The following is a 23,981-nucleotide window of genomic DNA, read 5'->3' as shown; positions in this document are numbered from 1 at the left end:
AATGTATAGTAGTCTTGCATCATATATAATTATGATGTATTCACATGTGTGCAATAACACTGTATTTTGTTCACAGGTATTAATGACAGCGTCTGATGCTGTGATCCTCAGCACACAACAGTCCTGGGATAAACAGAGATATCTATTTTGTTTTGTAAATTGCTACAAAATGGAGGAATTATTTTAACTATGCTGAATGTAACTTATTAATAGCACTTCGGACATAGTGTTAAATATGAAGAATAAGACGTGTAGGAAACATACAATGTATAACCAACTAACATGTTACATGTCTTGTCACGTGTTTGAGAGAAAAGCTGCTTGTATGCTTTCATGTGTATGTGCTTATTTAGTTGCTAATGCGTCTTTTGCTAGATCACAAAGTTGTTGATTTGTTTGTTTATCCTATTTATGCACAGTGCCAAAAGATGGCTGTAACACTGGAACAGATACCATGTATGTTTTGTCTGTCGATGACATCAAGATTTTATTAGTACATTCCACGAGCCAGGGTTTGGCCTGAACCATAACAGAGTCTGTATTCCAATGTACATTATTTTAGAAATGTTTGTTTTACATTCATTAAATAATCTCATTGAATGGTATCTGCATACATGCCCAAAAAGGTATCATCCAGTCACACTTTTTTAATTATTTAAGTACAGTGATTAAATATAACACTTTTTGGTTATTATAAAAATGTAATAGTCTGTGAAAAGTTGATTGAAAAGCTTCACCTGAATAAATTTAAACCAAAGGGATGTTTTATGTGCTGACAGATGAAGATGTTCTGTTATTTTAAAGATAACACGCTGTGTGCGTTCTTAAAAAAGAAGAACTGAAAAGGTTGACGAGTAAAAGATTTTCAAACTACTACAATTTTCTTTCTTTAATATCAAGTTTCCATTGGCTCACTGAGATTCCAGCAGGGATCTGTTTCTCTGACTGCAGCGAGGTCGATTATTAAGTGGTTCGACTGGATACTTGGATACTGGATACCTTTGAGGCCATAGTATGAATGTGCCTTTTAAATCATTTACAACACGTAATAAATATCAGCACTGACCTTAATTAAATAAACATTCCTTTTTTGTGAAACCACATCTATTAGTGGTGCGTTTAATGACTTCCTTTCACTGCTTCTGGTATTAAAAATAACTGCAATGTTTGAGCTGTGTTGAGAAAATATATTAGACTTTTATGTTTGCCATATGATTGTCGCTGTCTTAATTTGATCCAATAGGGTCACCTAAAGTAAAGTTTTATGTCATCAAAAAGCATAAGTGTATACAATGTATGTAAAAATAATTCATTAAATCAGCAATAAAACAACTTCTTTTAACAGAGAAAAGTAACTTTAAACATGTCAAAATGTCTTTTAACCGAAAGGCCTCTTGAGGTCAGTGGTTGCAGTGTATGTTTCCATTTTTGAGGGGAAAAAGTTTGTATTCATGACTGATAACACTGCCCCCCGCCCCCCCCCCCCAATGTTCCTTAGTGCTACATTCTCTACATTGCGTTCCCTCGCCGTAAGCCCTGCTGGCCAAGCGTCAAACTGCTGTCCCGTTCCAGAATAGTCTCCGTCTCTCTCGCACCAGGCCAGCTGCATTAGTTGCTAATATTAACAGTGGAGTCACTGAGCCCGAAGGAGAGGGGGGGGCGGGGGATCTGGGAGCTTCTGGAAGTCTGCATGGCACAACTATAAAAGCAAAGGGCCCGAGTCTGTTCAGGCATCAGTTTAAGAAGAAGCATACAGAGGCAACAAGCTGCCAACGAGGAAACTCTAAGATCCTTCAACATCTTTGAGCAACAGAGAACTCATCGCTGAAAGTAAGTAGCAATTGATTTTCCCATTTTTGAATGGAAACATCAGTGCAGACTTCCTGTAATGACATATTTGTGATGGCATCCTCAGGTTTATTTTAGTCCACTTGTTCCATTAAAAATAACACTCAAACTCACCATTACTAATTTCAGAGTGCATTAGAGGAACAGTTGAATTATAGTATGTATTTATAATAAAGGTGTTAGAATTACTTCAAGTGTGATATTGGACATCAGATGTTATTATATATTTTGTCCAATGGAATAGGGTAATATAATTGTATTATTACATTTAACTAAGTGTAATAAGTTAATATGTGTATAAATTTGTTATATTTTCATAGTAGAGACAATTTATTAGATTATAATGAGGATGTTTTTAACTCCAAATGTAACATTTGTCTGATTATTGTTAGATCACTGACATCAATGGTAGTCATTTTAAACGAGTGCTTTCATGTGTAGCACTACATAATTAAAAATGTAATGTTTTCTCATTTTTCTAGGAACTCTAAAGCATCAAGCAAAATGTCTTCAGCTAAGGGACTATCTATTGGCATTGATCTGGGCACCACCTATTCTTGTGTGGCGGTTTTCCAGCATGGCAAAGTGGAGATCATTGCCAACGACCAGGGCAACAGGACCACGGCCAGCTATGTGGCCTTTACAGACACCGAGAGGCTCATTGGAGATGCTGCCAAGAACCAGGTCGCCTTAAACCCCACCAACACAATCTTTGATGCCAAACGGCTCATCGGGAGAAAGTGTAACGATGCCGTTGTCCAGTCTGATATGAAACTCTGGCCTTTCAAGGTGATCAGCGATAATGGAAAGCCCAAAGTCCAAGTGGAGTACAAAGGGGAGACCAAGGCCTTCTACCCAGAGGAAATCTCCTCCATGGTCCTGGTCAAAATGAAGGAGATCGCTGAGGCCTACCTTGGACAGAGTGTGTCAAATGCAGTCATCACAGTTCCAGCTTATTTCAATGACTCTCAGAGGCAAGCCACCAAAGACGCCGGCGTGATCTCAGGACTGAATGTTCTCAGGATCATCAACGAGCCAACAGCAGCCGCCATCGCCTACGGCCTGGATAAAGGTAAAACAGGAGAGCGCAATGTGCTCATCTTTGATCTCGGGGGAGGCACCTTCGACGTATCCATCCTGACCATTGAGGACGGCATCTTTGAGGTGAAAGCCACGGCCGGAGACACACACCTTGGCGGGGAGGACTTTGACAACCGGATGGTCAACCACTTTGTAGAGGAATTTAAAAGAAAACACAAGAAGGACATCAGCCACAATAAAAGAGCAGTGAGGAGACTTCGTACAGCTTGTGAGAGAGCAAAGAGGACCCTGTCCTCCAGCACCCAGGCCAGCGTTGAGATCGACTCTCTGTTTGAGGGCGTCGACTTCTACACCTCCATCACGAGGGCCCGCTTTGAGGAGCTCAACTTGGAGCTCTTCAGGGGAACACTGGAGCCAGTTGAGAAGGCCCTGCAAGATGCCAAGTTGGATAAATCAAAGATCCATGAAATCGTCTTGGTTGGCGGCTCCACAAGAATTCCCAAAATCCAGAAGCTCTTGCAGGACTGTTTTAATGGCAGAGAACTGAACAAGAGCATCAACCCAGATGAAGCTGTGGCATACGGCGCAGCAGTCCAGGCTGCTATCCTCATGGGTGACACCTCCGAGAATGTCCAAGATCTGCTGCTACTGGACGTGGCTCCCCTGTCTCTGGGCATTGAAACTGCAGGTGGAGTTATGACACCTCTCATCAAACGAAACACCACCATCCCCTCCAAGCAGACCCAGATATTCTCCACCTATTCGGACAATCAGCCAGGTGTGCTGATTCAGGTGTATGAGGGTGAGAGAGCCATGACCAAAGACAACAACCTTTTGGGCAAGTTTGAGCTCACAGGTATCGCGCCTGCTCCTCGGGGAGTGCCACAGGTGGAGGTCACATTCGACATCGACGCCAACGGCATTCTGAACGTGTCCGCCGTTGACAAAAGCACCGGCAAAGAAAACAAAATCACCATCACCAATGACAAGGGGCGCCTCAGCAAAGAGGAGATAGAGCGGATGGTACAGGACTCTGAAAAGTACAAGGCTGAGGACGATGTGCAGAGGGAGAAGATTGCAGTAAAGAACTCACTTGAGTCATACGCCTACCACATGAAGAGCAGTGTTGAGGATGAGAACATGAAAGGAAAAATTAGCGAGGAGGATAAAAAGATGGTCATTGACAAGTGCAACCAGACGATCTCCTGGCTGGAGAACAACCAGCTGGCAGAGAAAGAGGAGTATGAGCATCAGCAGAAGGAACTAGAGAAGGTGTGCAAGCCGGTTGTGGCCAAGTTGTACCAGGGAGCAGCGCCGGCAGGAGGCTGCGGCAGCCAGGCGGGAGGCAGCTCCAAGGGCCCCACTATCGAGGAAGTGGACTAAAGCATGGATACCAACAGTTAGTTCTCAGAAATACTTTGACTGTATTACTGTTGTTTGGTCGCAAAAATGGTGTGATGTCACCCTTTGTTTTATTGATACTTTAAATGATATAACGCTCTTTAATTTGTTCCTGTGACACACACTTTACAGAGTGTGTTTTGCACATGTTGACCTTTAAAATCTGAAACTTGTTTGAAATTTTGGCCTTTTCTCTATTCAAAAAGTTAGCACAGCGTTGCATTTTTGAGTCTCTACTAATTAGACTACCATTTTATTTATCTTCACTTCTTGAAAAGAGATCCAGTACTTATCAAACTCACTCTGCAGACTAAGGCTACTGGTTGCAATAATATATTCTGAGCTTGGAAAGTTTGATTGAGGGAATGTTTTTGAAGAAGAAGCTTGAATGGAAATTTCCCCATGCTTTTATTTCTATTCAATCCTTTGGTCTTCCCTTTTCTTGTGTTGGAATATGATCTATAGTTTACAAATGTATGTATTACACAAGACACACACAACAATTAAAAGAAGCAAGTTTTTTTGAAAACATAACATTTTGTGTCGTTTTCCTTAGAATTTAACTGGTAAAATGTAATTGTACATTTACTCAATTACTGGGCTGAAGTACAATTTTGAGGGGGGCCTATTTACCTTTACATATTCACTTGTATGTTCATGTATTGCCTAGTTGCACTCCACTGTACTATACTGTCAAGCTGTTACTTTGCTCTCCACGCCCACACAGGTGTTTTCAATAATCTGGTTGATTAGACCTCAGGTGTAAATTGGGAGGAGTTATACTGGGACACCAACCCAACAGAGGGAAGAGGGAGGGAAATGTCAAGAGCTGTTTGTCAGGTCCCGAGAAGAGGCAACATAACCTGGTGTAGGTTTACATATCATCAGTGGTTGCATCAAGAGCTAATATGTCAGAAATAGCACTACCAGGTTCTACTCTGCAATTAGTTATTTTACTTTTGATATGTAGCCCTACATTGAGGATTTATTTCTGATCATATTTACGTTCTCTGAGAGAGCGTTGCACCGACTCATTGCTATTATAACAATGTCAGACTCACGATGCACAATTTAAGAAATAAATATATCCAGAGATCGTCTTTTTATGATACTTTCACATCTTTTTACTGTGGTATTTTTTTGCCTTCTAAATCAACTGGACACTCCCTCTTCCACTTTTTATCTGCAACTAATTGGCCCAATTCTTAACTCCTGAATGGTTCTGTCGTCTCCCTGCTTGTGTTGTTCACTGAAGGATCCACTAGGGGGCGTTGTTGGCTCGTGTCAGCAACATCAGTTGCTCAATAATAACAACAATACTTATAATAATCTTGGGCTACTCATGGAAATCTCACCTGTTTCTTTCAGTTGAACTGCAGCTGGAAGTCTAGGCTAACATTAATCCAGATATAAACAGTGATGGAATGGCTTAATTTAAGATAATAGTCTGTAATTGTCATGCAGTGAAACATAGGCACATGTTCAGGCCGGTAGAGGCCAATTGAGTCTATATAGTGGGAGCCTACTAGTCCTTCAGTCAGGTTAACAATAAGCCCTTTTTTTTCACATGCTGGAGTGGACATGTCACTGACACCTGTACCTGAACCATCCATGTAATAGCAACATATACAGTACACAACAATTAAAATATTGTGCACAGTTAGTTGTATTTTCTTCTTATACCCCAATGTAGACGGATTAGGTAACATATTATAGTCTCACAAACAAACAAACACACACACACACACACACACACACACACACACACACACACACACACACACACACACACACACACACACACACACACACACACACACTTCATCAGCCCTTCCTCTCGGTCTGATTAGAGGGAGTGGTTCAATGATGCGCCAACCTTCGCCAGCAGCCAAAGGGTTAAACCGACGAGCCTGTTGTTGAACCATCCAACCGGGCTGTGTCGCTGGGGGAAGACAGGCTACTTGTGAGGAAAGCAACAGATCCCCAGCTGAAAAACAACCTCACATCTGGCACTCGAGCTGAACTGGCAGAATTGGTGGAAATATGTCAGCGCGCGATTAGCGCGGCTGGATCATCGTCAGGCTTCATCATCTTGTATGGAGGAGAGAAAAGTTGTCAGGAATAATCGTGGATTTTGCCGTTGCATAGTTTGGATATGATTTGTCTAAAAGGAGGTGAGAAGTGACACACTACTTCAGACTAAGTGGTTCATCCTATAGGCACGTACTGTCTGCCTACTGTGCGTCATTGATCAATTGTTGTGTTATTTTTATTAGCGGGAAATAAGTTCCACATCTGGAAGTATTATTCGAAGTCAAATTGTGTAATCTATTTGACGAAAACATTGACAAACACATCCAGTGATCCCGACCACCGTTTTATTTCGACAACAGCCGGAGTTTTGTAACAGGTGGTTTTTGTTGTGCGTCCCACTTCTGCAGCTGTCTGGATTATTAGGCTGTTTTTTGGGGGGGAGATGCTACATGACACTGGGCTGTGAAATGAGGGCGCACTTTGCGTTCATTTCCTGATTTTTGGACGAGTGGACAACCGCTTCTTGTACCGGAGGGGAGCAGCCAGAAGGTCCCTAGCTGCGTCTCGATGATCAGCTCGGTGTGTGTGTCGTCTTACCGGGGCCGCAAGTCGGGAAACAAACCTCCGTCTAAAACATGTCTGAAGGAGGAGATGTACCGAGGGGAAGACTCGGAGAAAATTATCATCAACGTGGGCGGAACCCGGCATGAAACCTACAAGAGCACCCTCAGGACCCTGCCGGGGACTCGCCTGGCATGGCTGGCGGACCCAGAGCCGCAGGTCAGCTCGGACTCGGACGCTGCGCCCCCGAGCGCCGAGTTCTTCTTCGACAGACACCCGGGCATCTTCGCCTACGTGCTCAACTACTACCGGACCGGCAAGCTGCACTGCCCGGCCGACGTGTGCGGTCCTCTGTTCGAGGAGGAGCTGGCGTACTGGGGCATTGACGAGACCGACGTGGAGCCGTGCTGCTGGATGACCTACCGGCAGCACCGGGACGCGGAGGAGGCCCTGGAGACCTTTGAACCGCCGGACCCGGAGGCCGAGGACGACAGAGAGATGCCGAGGCGGTTCGGCATCGAGGACTGCCCCGGCAGGTCGAGGAGCTGCTGCGAAGTTTGGCAGCCGAAGGTCTGGGCTTTGTTTGAAGACCCGTACTCGTCCAGAGCAGCCAGGGTGAGTCCACCAGGGGTTTCATCCGCTTTCATGGGCACATGTCGCCGTGATTTGTCCATTTGTTGTCTGAATCAAGAGCCGTTGTCATACTCAACAGATGTTGTCATACTCAACAGATGTTGTCATAATCAACAGGTGTCCCTATAATAAGTCCAGCCAACATTACCAGCCCTGCTGGATGAACTATCTGCGTTTGTATATTTACACTTTTCACGTCACAGTGTTTACCATCGACTCCTGACAACTACGATTTCTCCGCACCAGTTGTTTTAGTCCAATTTTGTTGGCTGCAGGGTCAGAAGCTCAATTTAATTTAAATTAACTTTATCTCTCCAGGGTAATTCACTCAATATACGTACATACTGCTGTAAAACCAAGACAGGACACAATAAAACAATGAAACAAATGGCATAATAGCATCGCTTCAGTCTGCCAGCCCAGTGCATTTGTTTATATTTCCTCCTCAGTGGCCTGATGTTACTGCTTGGTTATTTAGTTGTAAAATCCTCCAGCCTATAATAACTCAACTTATTCAAGCGAGTATAGAAAACGTATTAATAGCTAAATAATTTGAACCTGGACCTTTTATTTATGTGACTGTGACTTTTAATTTTGATTAACACAATGGATTTTTTTGGGACGTTTTCGGCAGGTGTTGAGGCTCGATGTGGTTCATCACATCTGTTTCATTGACTGTTTCCAGGAACAGACGTAGCTTCCCCCACTCATCAACTAGGGATTGAATCTTAACATCTGTTCAGACGTTTGACTTGCTCACGTTTTAAACAACAGTCCAACAGAAAATCAATTTTTGTCTGTGTTTTTTCCAGAGTTTCATCCTATGTAGTACTTATGTTTGGAGCCCAACTCCTTATTAGACTCACGATAACACTAACAACAGCTACGGATTCCAAATAGATGTGCAGTATAGATTTGACCATGTTCTTGGTCCATGCCTTCTGAAACATGTAATCCGTTCAGAAATATTTTAATGAACAACAAAAAGTATGAAACAGCATGACATTTCAGAACAAAACAATGTAACGGCTGTTTTTTGAGCTGTTAAAAAGGGCCTTGGACCCTAAACAGAACATTCAAGTTAATGTAGTTTTGTGCTCGTTTAGCTTCTTCTCTGTCTCTCCACCAATTTGTTTTTTAATAGTTAGAAGTCATAACAAATGTATTTATTCAGCTCCCAGTTAAAGTTGATAACTATTTATTTGTATAATGTAGCACACGGCCGGCACTCACTCCCTACAACTAAATGTTGCTCATTTAAATAGACATTTTTTCAGTTCTTTCCTAAATATATGTTATGAAATTGTACCAGAATGCTGAAAATAGAGAAAATGCTGTTTTATGATAAAAATACAGTGGTGCTGAAGTGTTCCCACACATGCCGTTCAAGGGTTGCTCTCAAAGCTTCTCTAATCACGAGTGTTTGAAAGGCAGCAGGAGTGTACACCCATGTGCTGTAAATCATGCTGTATATTAAACAGAAGAATGGGGTCTAAAATACACACATTATCCATGTATTACAACATTAATCATATAATTTACAATGTTGAGAGAAGTACTACTTTATTCGAAGATTGTCATCTATTCACAAGATATACACTCCCCCAATGATCAATCTCAGTTTATATTTCATCACGCTGAACAAGATACACTTCTGTTTGGTTTATTGATAAAATAAATGTTTCTATATTGTAAATTAAAATTACTTTGCTCTAATTTCTTCCACAGGGACTAACAGCCATTTCAAAGCATTTGAAAGTATGCTCTGCCTAATGGCTTAGCAACAAAAGCAGCAGAGCGCTTAATGAAGTAAACATGAAGGCAAGTATCGAGTGTCACGAGCAGGAGTTGTCAGGCAAAGGGCCAGGAGCTTTCATCGTTCAAAAAAGAAAAATGCTTTTAGTCCGGAAAGAGAGACGCTGATGCTCACTCTAATTTCTGTTTGAATGGTCTATTCAGAGGCTCCCGCAGTGTTGCAAAAGTTCTTATTCCACGCCAGTCACAATACAAATAGTGTTTATTTTAGCTTCCCGTCCAGGTGGCATTTGCAGGCCTGTCACTGTGGAACAGCCGACGTCTCTGAGTCACAGCTGCCATCTGAAGATGACCGCGCTCTGCCTGCCAGATCATAACGTCTGTCGCTCACCGCTAAAAATGTGTAAATGAATCAGTCGGGATTTTCACAGTAGATGTGAATCTGGATCTATCTAACAAGAACGAGCGAGGACAGATCCATATTGACCCGCTCATAATGCTCTTTGTCCATTTCCTCTCCAGCTGATTCATGCACGTATGTTTGCTCTGTGTGCATTCTGAGAGGAGTGCATTTTTGACTCGCGTTACCTTTATGGCCTTTTATTTCAAAGAGCCTATGAGCTCAGCTCAGCTCAGTTAATGTGATTCTTGAAAGCCGGAGGGAAGGCAATCATTTCAGCCACATCCTCCTCACTCTCAACCATGACTGGAGGTGCAGCTCTGGGGAAGTCTGCACACAAAGACTGTTCTGATGATGGAATAACTCAAAAATCAAAGATGTGAGAAGATTATATACAGCATCTAAAGTGCTGACTAATTTGAGGGTGTTTACTTCCACATCACAAGAATTTTGTATCATTTGTCATCCTTGTTGGTTGGCGAGGCACCAGGACATGTCATGGTGATCCCCCGACTTTTCCTTTTGCGCCACCAAGAGGTTGACATTTGTGGTTTTGAGTGAAATGTCTCAAAAGTGAATTGCCGATGCCGGATATTCACGTTACCCGCCGGCTGAATAACTTTGCTGATCTCCTGACTTTTCATCAAGCGCCATCTTCAGGTCAAACCTAATGTTTCCAATACTTCTACTATGATCAAAAATCTGCAAAAATAATGAGATTCCCACCAACCTCAATCGTACTTTGTGTTAGTATGCTAGCAGAGAAAACTAAGAGGTTGACAATGACAAACATGACACCCGCTAAACATCAGCATGTTGGCACACTCACGTTTGCATTTGGTGCCACGAGCATCACTGTAAACGCTGCAGTCCATTTTAGGGGACAGGAAGTTTAAATAACCTTAACATTAAGTTAACATGATTCATTTTTGGTTGTAAATCTTTTTTATGTCTCAAAGACATCAGCAGACTTATCTTCCCTTTCTGCATATTTAGGATAAATTTGAGGGTGAAAGTATTAAAATAGATAAAATTTCGACACTGTTCACCAATTATGGATGTGAACACTCTCAAATACCTTTTAAACTGAAAGCCAGAACATTAAGTTTGTCGTGATGTATTTTACTTTTAAACCAAATCACTGGAGCATAGAGCCAAAACACTCGCACAGTAATATATAGAAATAAACATGTTATATGAGTTTAACATCTGGAGAGCTCCGGGACACTGAACGCGTACCAGGCGTTGTAATTTCCGGTTGGATGTGACAATTAGACTTGACATTGACATTAAAATCAGACAAGATAACTTTGTCAAATCTTCCTATATGCAACATTTCATAAGTTCTACCATCCTGATGCCTGTATTAATCGTCGCTGTGGTAATGCGCTGCAAGTTGTTTTCAGTGGTGAGATATTGAAACTGCCTTTCCCACAGAAAAGAGCAGCGCATTTCATCCCACAAGGAGAGAGAAATCAATTTGTCTTTGTTGTGAGAGCAAAGGATTAACTGATGTGGGATTGTTGAGGTCTGGAGTCTACATTTCCAATAACAATCAATTTGACATTAGAAAATGCTGTTGTGTTTTTGTGTGTTAAGATATTACACTTACATTTCTTATTGAATGACGTTTACATTCAGATTCAGTAACTAGATAAGATAACGTGGCATGAATTAGTTTTTTCTATTTTCTATAGTTAGATGTTTAAAAGACATTTATTCTTGTTTAAAGTTGCAATATACAATGTTGAGAGCAATAATATGGAGCAAACAAGTATTTGCGATGTAAAAATATAGTGAAGTAATGTCTACCTGAAGGAAGTTGCTCTCTCTCTCTGTGTGTGTGTGTGTGTGTGTGTGTGTGTGTGTGTGTGTGTGTGTGTGTGTGTGTGTGTGTGTGTGTGTTGTAATCTGAGTTTGTTTTTAGCAACATTAATTATGTTTAGATTAGTTGTAGATAAACAGATTTAAATAATGTTTTATGTGTCCCGATTTTACACTTAAATATTAATATTGGGTGGAAAGTCCAACCGTAATAAAAAATTAAAATGGCCTTTTCACCTTTATCTTCAGGGAATCACATTAGTGTCACCACATCCTCATCAAAACCTAATTTCGTCTTCCTTGCTGAATATAAAATCCATCCTCACACGTCTCATTTCATCTCCATGTGACACCCAGTTGATAAATAATAAAGGAGCCTTCTGGGCTCGACATTCACAGCACTGACACCTTTCTCTGCTGCTCTGTGATTGGACCACAGGATTTGATTTTTTAACACATCATCAAAGCAGCGCAGCCTCGTTAGGAAATTGTTATAACAGCGAATCTTTTGTGAAAGTGGGATGTAATCCTGTGAGATTATGTTGGCTGTTTATTCGGCCAGTTCTAAGCAGTTGGCTGAAAATAGATTGGCTATGTTTCATTGTGAGTTCAGTGAAAGTATACAGAGTTGCAGACTTTTTTCTTTGTAGAGAAAATAGAATCAATAAATACATATAGCTGACAATGTAATCTTACATCAACCAAATCAAAGATTTTCCCTTTTTTTTTGTCTTTGTAGTATTTGTCCTTGATTATGCAACTATTTTGATATTGAACATTCCCAAAAAGTAACATGGTCAGATTCAAACCACAGAAGGACTGGTGACACTGTATTATATTGTTGTACATTTGAGAAGGAGAGATATGTCAAATAACTGTGAAGTCAGTATTATTTTCTGGCTTTTTCTCCCAAGTTTTCTGCCAAGTACCCCTAACCAGCGTAAAACATTTTTTGTTGAAAAAAAATATATAATACACAGCGCTGTGCCATCAGTGTCTGATTTAAAATAGACTATCAAATTCAGTTCATAAACTTACACTTATATTTTATTGAACATTTATTAAATAACTATTTGTAAAGGATTTTTGAATTGATGCTAATTTTAAACGTATTTTTAACGTACCCCCTGGAGTGCCCCCACGTACCCCCATTTGAGAACCACTGCTCTAAGGTATGGAGTTAAGGTTGAATTTTTACAGATGATCCTAACCCCTGTCCCTGATCAAAAATGATCTCTGACGTTGTATGTGGATCTTTCTCCAGTCGTCCACTGACTCCTGTCGATGACCTTTGCCCTGTTTGTAGTCTATGCTCATATAGCTTTGATGGGGACCATCCCCGTTGCTTCTGGTTTCATGAAATATTAAGGTGTGACAGTGGATAAGCCCAGCTGAGTAGTGGACATTAATGCTCCTTCATCTTCAGGTGGACTGATACTGAATCATTGTGACATGAATTATAAGAAAACATAAGTGGCGGCGCTCATCGGCTTTTCAGCTGCTAACTGTTGAGAAGGCATGTTGTTGTGGTTCTTGCGTACAGCGCGTCAGTGTTAGTAACAGAGCGTGATGGTGAACAGCTGGAGGTGATGGCCGTGGTGGGACTCCCCAGCTGCTGCACCCTGACGCACAGCCTGCTGCCGGTCCTGTCTCTCCCTCTCCCTCCCTCCCACTCTAGTTTTCCCATCTGGGACTGTGCGGTTCCGCCCTCGAGGGACATCGGCTCTCTTTACACACCGACACCAGTGATTGGCATCACATACACTCAGAGGCTTTAGTGAACTCTCCTCTGGGTACAGCGCTCGTATTTCATCTGTAACAAAAAGTCGTAGAAGAAGACAGAGTTGTCATTCATAGTGATGAACTCACAAATAATGATCACAACTGTGCCCTTTTCATGAGCTCTTTGGGGTTTTATAGTGTTTTTTAACGCATTATTCAGCTGTCTGGCCCACACTTGTATTCTTTTGTTCTCACCACTCTCATCGCTCTGTTTTCAGTGAACATTTTCAAAAAATCCCCTGTACACTACCTGCTCAGCACCAAACAGAAGGCAGACATAAACTATAAATGTAGTGAAACATTTAGGACTGAATACTGGACGTACATACACACAGAGACAAACGGTTCTAAACGTATATGCTTTTTTTTTTAGGCTGTGTCTTAGGGTTGTTTTAGGCTGTAAATAGACATCTCTATGCTAACAAGTCCGCCATAACAACTTTTTGAGATATGCCAGTGTTTATGCCAGTTGGCCAAAACAAATCAAGTTGAAGTAGAAATCCTGTAGCGTAAACATTACAAGAAGAAGTCCAGCATTCAAAATATTAGTAGGTAAAAGTTGAGATGATCTATTAGCTAAATTAATTTGGATTAAAATAAGTTCTGCATAGAAATGGGTTTGGTGAGAACTATACTATAATTACGGACTAATGTCGAAATATAATTCTTGCAATTGGAGTTAGTGGAACTATCTATTACCAGTCCCTTTTCCTGGAGCTTTCAATCAGATATCATGGTCTTCATCAGCGAATGTAGATTGTTCATCTCAGCCATTAACATAGTGACTGAAGTGAAATGTCAGATTGAAAATGGCAATTAAATCTGAACATCATGGTTACTAAGAGCTGGAACTGTAAAACAAATGTAGTAGAATACACATTTAAATAACGGACATGAAGCGTAGAATGGAAAACCTCAAATGTTATTGTACTGAAAGAAAATCTAAAATATGATTATAACCAGGAGATAAAATACCATTCCAGCAAGCAGACCATAGAAAGGAACCAGATAGACATGTGTAGAAAAGTAGATAAATAACAAATGTATTACATGGAAACGGTTATATACATCCAGTGCTTGTATCAGCTTCAACCTTCAAGAAGATTGTAGAAGCTACATTTACATTCCCAGGAAATTCAAAACAAAAGTCTACATGTTAGTATGGCAAAGAGTGATTATGACAATCCCTCACTCACTGTAACCGTGTTCAAAATTTCCACCATTCAGCTGTAAACATGCTATTGTGGTCTCAGACCTTAAATTAACCATACAGACACATTTAAATGCTGCAAGATTTATTGAACAAGACAATCACTTGCCGACATGGACACATGGAAATAAATAAGAATACAAACGGAGGTGTGAGGTCAAGCCGTGTGGTGTTATTGGGAAGACTTGTTGAGCATTTTAGGAGCAGAGCAAATTGTCCTTGTGTGTGCCAGGACCTCCAGCTCTGTTTAGTTATTGGATAAACCATTTTCCCTTTGAATAAACTGAACACTGTTCAGGCCTGTTGGGCTCATCAAGAGCAACAGGACTCAGTTTTTATTTTGATGCCTGCTGATTTATTGTCATACCGAAGGAGCCTTTTTTTGTGTGATGTGTTTTTGTCAAAGCCAGAAAAATGTGAAAATGTGTTTGGCTGCAAGATGATTTTTATTTATACGCATCAAAATAATGACTGTCACTTGAGACTAATTCAGAGATTGAGGAAACAGCTGGACAGATTTTTAAATTACACAATGGACACATTTATTGAGGCTTTTGTTTTCCAACAAACACATCTGCTTGAGTTTGCAAGTGTGAAAGTGTCCAGGCTGGATGTTTGAGGGGTGGAAGCTGGATCTGGCTGGACATCATGGAGGTCCCACGTGTTGCAGGGTGTAGCTCGTTGCTGGCAGGTGAAAAGAAGTGGCTGTTTACACCACTGTGTCACAGAGGTGGCACCTGTCTGTCTGCACGACCCCCTTCTTCTCTAACACTTCTTCTTTGGATGGTAACACTGAGCTCTCACTGAGCTCTCACTGAGCTCCTACTATTAATATTTTTAATAGTTGACTTCGTAAAATGTCTTGCTGCGGTGCTTCACCAGAGGCTGAACCCTCTCATTTGGTGGAGCCCATCTTAATTATCTGGCTCTTTTGTTTAGTTTTCAAACATATTGTGCGAGTGCATGTAAATTAATACTTTCATACATTTTCGGCAAATAAAGGCTCTTCAAGCAAATTCAGTGTAGTAAAATCCTTCTACAAACCTTCCAAATTCCTTGTATGTGTCAATAAATGATTCTGATTCTACATGGTTACAATTCTCAACTCCAGCCGCTGTGATGTGCTGAATAAGTAATCCAGCTGTGTGCTTCTGTTTCTGTCTGCTTGTTGTGATACTCCCTGTGACTCAGCGCCACAGTCGGTGGGCTTAGTGATGCTCAGGGAGACCGTGTCCATGCAACAGGGGGAACTCTGAGCTCCTCCTGGGGCAGTCAGGGCTTCACGGCCTTCCTTCTTGCCTTGCAGCTCCGTCCTCAGCATCTTGGGGGATCAGAGCTGTGAGCGCCTCCGGGCTCTGCAGGGACAGAGTTGAAGAAGGTTGTCATGGTAGAAAGCTGCACATTATCTGTGTGCACAATAGAGATACGATCACACACGTACCATAGTTTGTGCAGTATTGCCGTTTTGAACATGGGCTGCTATTTTTTCAACTCCATAAGCTGTCCCATTCGTATTGATCTTATTTGTTCCACAGTGAGTTAGTATTTCCATTGGACATCGCATGCTTTATTTGTTTTCTCTAATCCCAGACACAAACACTATAAAGCAGATTGAAATGTGAGAGGGCCTTGTAGGGAAAAGGTAGCTGAGTGCATGGCAAGGTAAAGGTACATATTTATCCAGCTGAAATATTATAAAGGTTGGAGAGGCATTGCAATTTGTCAAGGCTTTAGTAAACAGTAAAGGCATAACTGGTATGAGTTAGCACACAATATTAACACAAACACAGACAGACATTGTGCTGGATCAGGAGGATGGCATGCAGCCGCATTGTTCAATTTACATGGACATTTCACCATTTTGTTTGGATTTGTACTTTGAGTGAGATCATTTGGGTTTTTATGTCGTGATAATTCGAGGTAGCACTGATAGCAGTGCTTCACTCGGTGAAAAATGTCTGATAAACCCGTCAACAGGACAGGTGACTCTTTCATGACTCTTTTCCCGAGCCATCCTGTGTCGACAGACTCTGCTCATCCCTTCACTTCCTTTTCCTCCACTTATGGTGAGAGACGACACAAGCTGTTACCAGATGAACCAAAAACGTATTTTTCGGTGCGCCATGTGAACACCTCCTGCTGTCCGAGACTGTCATGGCCCATGTAATGGGGCTCATGTTTTCTCTCAGCATGATTCAGGCTCTGTGTGCATGGCAGTAATTGGTTTGAAATTGGTCCGTTTTCTCAAAAGAAAATTGTCCTGAAAAAAAGTGGCAGTGGACAATCACAAGAATGAATTAATTCCTGGCAGGTAATAGGACGTCATGAGGAGGCGTAGTGGCAGCACACAAGATATCGGGGCTCAATTTCTACACTTCATATGAAGTTATTTTTCAGCCAGTCATTCTTTTAAGTGAAAAACTAATTTCAAAGTGAATAATTCAATTAACATGCATCCTTCCTTTGGTATCATCAATGTTTGTGTCTTATCATAATGTTTTTGTGCTTGACTTAAGTGTTCTCATATCAGTGTTTAGTCTTTGCTTGCTGTCAATCATCTCACTGACTCCGCCAGAAAATAATCCCTCAAAACATGCTGCTTTCACATCAATGTATTTTGTAATGGTTGATAAAAAGAAGTCTGATAATATAATTACACAAGGAATGGATAGAAAAATAGTTTTCTGGAATGAAAATATTTTAAGCCTTCGCACGAACAATACTTGTTATAATAAACACACTACTGATTGCATATTAAGTTATTGGAAGGCATGCAATTGTATTAATTGTTTGTTTTATCTATCTTTTCCAGGGAGTGGCATTTGCCTCTCTCTTTTTCATCCTGGTGTCCATCACCACCTTCTGCATGGAGACCCACGAAGCCTTCAATGAACTGCAGAATCGGACGCAGCTGGTTATGGTGGGCAACCTCACACAGATGATGGAGACGCAGGAAATGGTCACCAAGCCCATCCTCACCGTGGTGGAGGGCATCTGTGTGGTCTGGTTCACGTTTGAATTCCTGGTGCGCATCGTCTGCTGCCCACACAAGGCGGTCTTCATCAAGAACACGCTCAACATCATCGACTTCGTGGCCATTCTGCCGTTCTACCTGGAGATGGGCCTGAAGGGTCTATCGTCCAAAGCTGCCAACAACGTGCTGGGCTTCCTCCGCGTGGTGCGGTTTGTGCGGATTCTCCGGATCTTCAAGCTGACGCGGCACTTTGTCGGCCTGCGCGTGCTCGGCCACACGCTGAGGGCCAGCGTCAATGAATTCCTCCTCCTCATCATCTTCTTGGCACTGGGTGTACTCATCTTCGCCACCATGATATACTACGCGGAGCGCATGGGAGCCAGCCCCAGTGACCCCACGGGCGCAAACCACACACACTTCAAGAACATCCCCATCAGCTTCTGGTGGGCGGTGGTCACCATGACCACGCTGGGCTATGGAGACATGTATCCAAAGACATGGCTGGGCATGATAGTGGGGGCGCTGTGCGCGCTGGCCGGGGTGTTGACCATCGCTATGCCGGTCCCCGTCATTGTCAATAACTTTGGGATGTACTACTCGCTGGCCATGGCCAAACAGAAGCTGCCGAAAAAGAAGAAGAAGCATAACCCGAACCCGGACGCTCCGGCTGACTCTGTCTCGTTTGGGAAGTCGGAAACAAATTCGCACAGAGACAGCACTCAGAGCGACACGTGTCCGCTGGCTGCTGAGGAGAGCGTCAGCAGGAACCGCTCAGGTCAGGCTGCAATGCAATGTTAAAGGGTCAGTTCACCCAAATTATAGAAGGAAAAACAACATTTTCCCGCTTGCCTTTTGTGGTATGTAGCCATGCTGTAGGTTTGATTTTGTTTTGATTCTCAGTTTCCGGATGCCGTCCAATACAAAGAAGATATTTATGGTGCTCACATCATTGAAAAATTACCTTTTAATTTAAACTGTAAACATCGTCCTAGTTACTCAGCATAATCCATAGACCATCCATAGTCCATACTTTGTATCATGTAAGGATTGGGGACATTTTTGCTGGAGAGAGATAATGGAAATATTTTTGATTTCATATTTATAATTTATATTATATATATTATATAATAATTATATATATAAAATGACATTGACCTTAATGGTAGCAGAAGTTGGGGTAAATAAAACCAAAAATGACTAAATACCACGAGAGCTAAGTTAGAAAATATTTTCTTTGTAATTCGGATGGAGTGACCCTTTTCATCCGATGTTACTGTTTATTGAATGTATTTATTTATTAAGATTAATTTGTTTATGCTGTTTGTTTAAGTAATGATACATATTTGAGAGGTATTAAACTAATTATAACATAGCAGCCACTGTATTTCTCATCTTTTGTTTGTCTGACAGATGAAATGTGCTTATTCATAGAGACAGTAGCACAAGTAGCATCACAGAAAAATACAGATTTTTGCAATATACCTCTGCCTTTGTCTGCGCATTCGGGGCGGTCTCAGTAAAAGCTTTGGCATTTACGTCTCTGTGTGTTTTTGTCTTCCTGTCAGACTCCAAACAGAATGGGGATGCAAATGTGGCCCTTTCAGAGGAAGAAGGCTGCAGCCTGACCCAGCCGCTTTCCCCCAGTGAAAAGTGGTCCCTGCGGTGCTCTCGAGGGCGAGACAAGACTAAGAAGGAGGCCACCTGCTTCCTCCTAACCCCTGGAGACCCCAATGTCCATACTGGTAAGTTAAATATCAGTACACACCTGGATGTACACATTTACTGTTGGTGTGGTTGCACACTGCTTTCTGTCTGCACTGCGGTTTCAATTCACTTCTCTGAGAAAATTCAAATTTGGTTCTATTGATATTTCATCAGGTGATTTGTGTTTTCCTCCACTGGTGCTCTCTGGGGATTAAACAGTTTATTCAAGATCATCGTGTTAGTTAGTAAAGATCCTGACGGATTATAGGTACTTAAGGGTACTTACCTTTTGGGAAATTTGCTTTTTTGGAAACCAATTTCCGGTCTGTTCTCCAAACATGAACCTCCAGCCAGGACACAGTTAACCTAGTTCAGGAAGAAACAGCTAGCCTGGCTTTGTCCAAAGGTATAAAACAATCTGCCTACCAGCTCCTCTAAAGTTCACTAATTCAAAATTGTCTCTGCAACATTCAGAGCATTGGTAAACATTTACTATGTAAAGATGTCTGCCGTAGCAGAGAATGAAGTTGCTGTCCATCTGTGTGTGTGTTCCGAGTTTCTGCTTGCTTTCTTGACATAGCCAAGCCGGCTGTGCAAGCTTTTGAGCATGTGAGAGTTCCCCACTTGTTAGTTTACGGCCGCCGCTCTCATAAGGCTGCTACAAATTATAATGGCGGCCAGCAGACAATTGAAGCATAGCACCCACCTTCTGATTCCCCCTCAGATAAACACTGTTATTAGTCAGCACTTTTGCTGTAGTTAGCACTGTTAGAGCCGTTAGCACCGTTAGCTATGTGCTACCGGTTCAGCCGTGGCCATATTGAGAGCCGTCTGGAGGCAATAGATGTGCTCTGAATTTCTAATTTAGCACCTTTAACGTGTTGTATCTTGTTTGTTTGATTATTACAAATCTCAAAGTGAAAAAATTACACATTTGTAGCCTTTACACTTTGATACCAAATAACCTGTTGTGTCTAAATGTAAGAAAAGCCCAATATACTCAAGATGATGCTTTCAAGTTCATGTACAGGTATTTGTAATACAAGTTGGATTAAATCAGTCATCCTGTAGACATTCAGATTGCATTCATACACCTTTGACCTTCAACTCTGTGTTTACTTATATGACACCAATATTCTTTAATTTGGACTATTAGAGGAGCTGTCTGAAGCAGGTGCGTGGACAAAAAAAAAGGTGACTCTCCCTTAATACCGCTTCAGTTTACCCGCTTCAGTTTACTTGCGCGAGTGAAACCAAACGCGGAAAATCGCGTCGCTTCTCGCCGTGAAAAAGAGTTCTCTTTTCCGCTATCGACCATGGACTAAATAACCACTAGTTCTACTTTACATTACATTTACATTACATTTCAAGCTTTATACTTGGAAGTCCCAAGAACGTTGGAACGTCAAACGCCCTCGTGTCTGGGTTCATAACACCATCCGTAGCCGCACACAGCCCGGTGAATTTCACCAACTCCTCCAGGAACTGCGTCTGGCTTATCTCCGTAAAAACACCGTTTCCGTTTCCTTTATCCACCATGGAAATAACCACTAGTTCTGCTTTATACTTGTTGTGTAAATTCCACATACGTCGGAACATCAAACTCCATCGTGTCTGGGTTCATAATATTATCCGTAGTCCCACAACAGCGTCTGAATGACGGCCGCTACCAGCGCTACTTCAGGTGGAGCAGCATTAGTTTGATTTAGCAACGGCAAGACGGCGGTGGTGACGGGCGGAGCTTCTCAACGCTGATTGGCTGACGCATCTTTGCGCCATGCAATTTTTTCGCTGGAGTTGGGATATTTCAACTCGTGTGAATTTGCGCCGCGTCCTTCGCTCTGTTCGCGCCGCCTCAAACGCGTCTATCACACCGCCCGGCCAAAAAACGCTTTTTCCCAACCTATCGCGTCTGTGCATTGACTTTGCATGTAATCTGGTTGCCCAAATAATTCGCGCCGCGCTTGGTGTGAACGCAGCATACGACTCTCAATTGACATCCAGTGTCAGCCTGCCATCTCCCTCTGCTTGAATAGCTGCTGGATCTCACACCCGAGCTTCCTGAAGTACCCAAAAGCCCCTTGTGAGAAGAGGATCTATATTTGGCAGTTGTGGATTAGTTCCTGACATCCTGAGCACACATCCCACCCAGTCAACATCCTGACTCTCCTCTGTAAACGACACAACGACACTGAAGGTGTTTTGCTGCAAAACCGCACTTTACCGAGATGCATTTTTTCTACCAAAGGTCATTAACACATCACTGTGGAGGAAAAAAACAACACATAATTGGAGCACTTTATTTAGCTTGGCTCCTATGAGACAATAAACTCCCCTTTTTTTGACAATCCATTACAAAGAAATTATATTTGAACATGTTAGTTGAAAGCCTTATCAATTACTGAATGTGTTGAGTGTTGTAGATTGGTGTCGGTTAATGGTAGGTTGCCACATGCAGAGGAAAAAAACAAAACAGCCTCAGTTACATCAGATTTCTGATAAATAAGATGAAGGGATGTTCGTCGACATGTTATGATGCTCAGAGGAGGAAATAATTTGTCAATATAAAATTTACAGCCTCACAGTCACAGTGGGAAAGACACAAAAACAGATAAACACAAATCATCACCAGCCTGTTTCCACGCTGACTCTAATAATACGCTGAAGTATCTCGTCAGCTCATGAAATTGCCAAGCGAGCTTTCTTCTGATTGCAGAGACAAAAACGATTGGAAGCTAAGCAAAGCCAGAACACCTCAAAACTAATTTATGAGAGAGAGAGAGAGAGAGAGAGAGAGAGAGAGAGAGAGAGAGAGAGAGGAGGGGGTAATTCAATCCAGAGCCCTATGTCTGGTGAGTATGTGGATAATGACATCCCAGTCTATTACAGGGGAATATCGCACATACACAACACATTTTAGTGCACATTACCTGCAAAAAGGGCTCAAGTAGACGTCCACTGTTTCCTAACAGTGTTAAAATTGTTGTGTCAGAGTTCAAAATTAAAAACTCCTCGTTTCTGTCCAACATGCAAAAGGCTGCCTTTTGTGATTGCAGTCATTTTGAGCTGGTTGGATGGAGATGGATTATGACACTATGCCCATAAGGGATGGTGTTAGCTTTATTCCAGGGTTACAGGATATATGCTATGGATCATATTTCACCAGAGCAGTATGGCAGGAAGCAGAGAGAAGGACAGATGGATGCAGCAGGTCTGAAGATGCTCAGATGGTTATCAGGGACAGGAAATGGTCGCCCGCCATGCAGTGGGAACAAAATGCTGGTGAATTTGAAGTGATTACGGCCGTCACAGGGAATCACGGGGCATTGTTGCAACACTCGCTGTCACAATTTATACGTGCAAGCACTGTCCTGTTTGGAAGTGCATTGCCTTCGCAATGTGACAACCACCAGCCTGTCTCCTTATGATGAGTGCGTAATGGTGTGGCAACCTGTTCAAGTGCTGCTAAAAGGAAGTATCAGGCAGATATTCAGACGAGCAGAGAAAAGGCTCCTGAGCTCTGATGGGCCGCCATATTCCCGAGTGACTCCTCTGGGTGATTGCTCCTAATAAGTTTCCATTAACAACATGGGTGGTCAGAGCAAAAGCCTCCTGCTGGCCTCTAAAGTTCAGATCTGTAGTATGTCTCTGTCTATGGAGTAAAGGTAAAATAATAGTCCTTAAACAGGACATTTGAAACAACAATTTTCTTCAATTAAATATTATTTTGTAAATTTAATTCCTCTGGGTTTTGAACTGTTGGTGAGATGAAATAGGCTTTTTGAAAATGTCTCCTTGGGCTCAGGAAACCTGTCTTTTTTTAACAATTTTATGACATGTTATAGATTAAAAGCATTGATTTAGGTTTAACTGTTGACCAATAATAAGACTATTCATTAGTTTACAGTGACAAGTTACCAGCATGAACAGGGTCAACTTTTATTCAGCAGATATACTTCATTACACTACAACAAGATGATGCTCCAGGACCATGTTCTCGGTCTTTCATGCTCAAATCATAAATCAGCGTGTTTCATTGCGTTCCTTCACAGAGACCTGTAAAGACATCCTCGCTGCCACTGGGAACTACGCTCAGCCGGAGGTCACCACGCTGACCTGATGCTGATTGGCTACGAAAAGGAGGAAGAGCATGAGCTCTCGGTGGAGCACATGAACTGCCGAGTGGATTCTCTTTATTAAAGACAAGATTTGTTGTATTTAATTTGTTTTTCTCTGTCATACATTCATAAACCCTGGAGTAGAAAACCAGTTACATAAGAGATTTACCATATGTGTACACTCATTTGTATGTTACAGAGCATTTTGCATGCGTTGCATGATCTACCATTATACAATGTAGTGGCTACCATTTAATGTTCATCATTTAGTGGGCGGGTCTTAAAGGCCCTGATCGGTCAGCTTCTTGTTGGGTCCTACATGAACACACAGGTTTCTAGTTTTGGTTACTTCACATAAAAGCTCTGGGTATTTTCTTCTCATTGCTTTTTTTTTTTACAAGTTTGAAGTGGGCGAGGCTCAATTGGAAAAATATGATGTCATGTAAGTCAGTGTACTGATCAGGATCACTGTCAATCAAATCTGACCAAGTCTTACCCACACAGTGCTGATGAAGCAGATTATTGGTTTCGGTCGTAAACTTTTAATGTATATCATAAACTTGAGTTTCTATTATTGGTCAACTTTGACTGTTGCTTATTTAGTAATGAATAGTCATGAATAGTCAATGTTGTGAAAGAAGACCTTTCATGGGTTTTAATCTAAAATGAGTCTCCTTTAACCATATAGCAACATTT

General features: G+C 41.8%; 2 protein-coding genes across 3 annotated transcripts; both read left to right on the top strand.

Annotated features, from left to right (window-relative positions):
- Positions 1-2,352: 2,352 nt before the first annotated feature.
- Positions 2,353-5,474, top strand: hspa1b (heat shock protein family A (Hsp70) member 1B; the record flags this gene model as incomplete). The annotated part of the gene is made up of 1 exon (XM_079225924.1): positions 2,353-5,474. The coding sequence occupies one exon, from the start codon at positions 2,353-2,355 to the stop codon at positions 4,270-4,272; it is 1,920 nt and encodes a 639-aa protein (XP_079082050.1). The 3' UTR covers positions 4,273-5,474.
- Positions 5,475-6,891: 1,417 nt separating this feature from the next.
- Positions 6,892-23,287, top strand: kcnc4 (potassium voltage-gated channel, Shaw-related subfamily, member 4; the record flags this gene model as incomplete). 2 transcript variants are annotated; one of them, XM_079225925.1, is made up of 4 exons in its annotated part: positions 6,892-7,500; positions 17,302-18,238; positions 19,029-19,205; positions 23,220-23,287. In XM_079225925.1, 4 exons carry the CDS (start codon positions 6,892-6,894, stop codon positions 23,285-23,287), a joined length of 1,791 nt encoding a protein of 596 aa, XP_079082051.1. The 2 variants fall into 2 exon arrangements, with proteins under 2 accessions (XP_079082051.1, XP_079082052.1); XM_079225926.1 differs by having other exon boundaries at positions 19,029-19,220.
- Positions 23,288-23,981: the final 694 nt, after the last annotated feature.

This window comes from Taurulus bubalis (assembly GCF_910589615.1).
Source record: "Taurulus bubalis genome assembly, chromosome: 11".
Classification (NCBI taxonomy): Eukaryota; Metazoa; Chordata; class Actinopteri; order Perciformes; family Cottidae; genus Taurulus; species Taurulus bubalis.
This window is presented reverse-complemented; position numbering and strand designations above follow the sequence as displayed.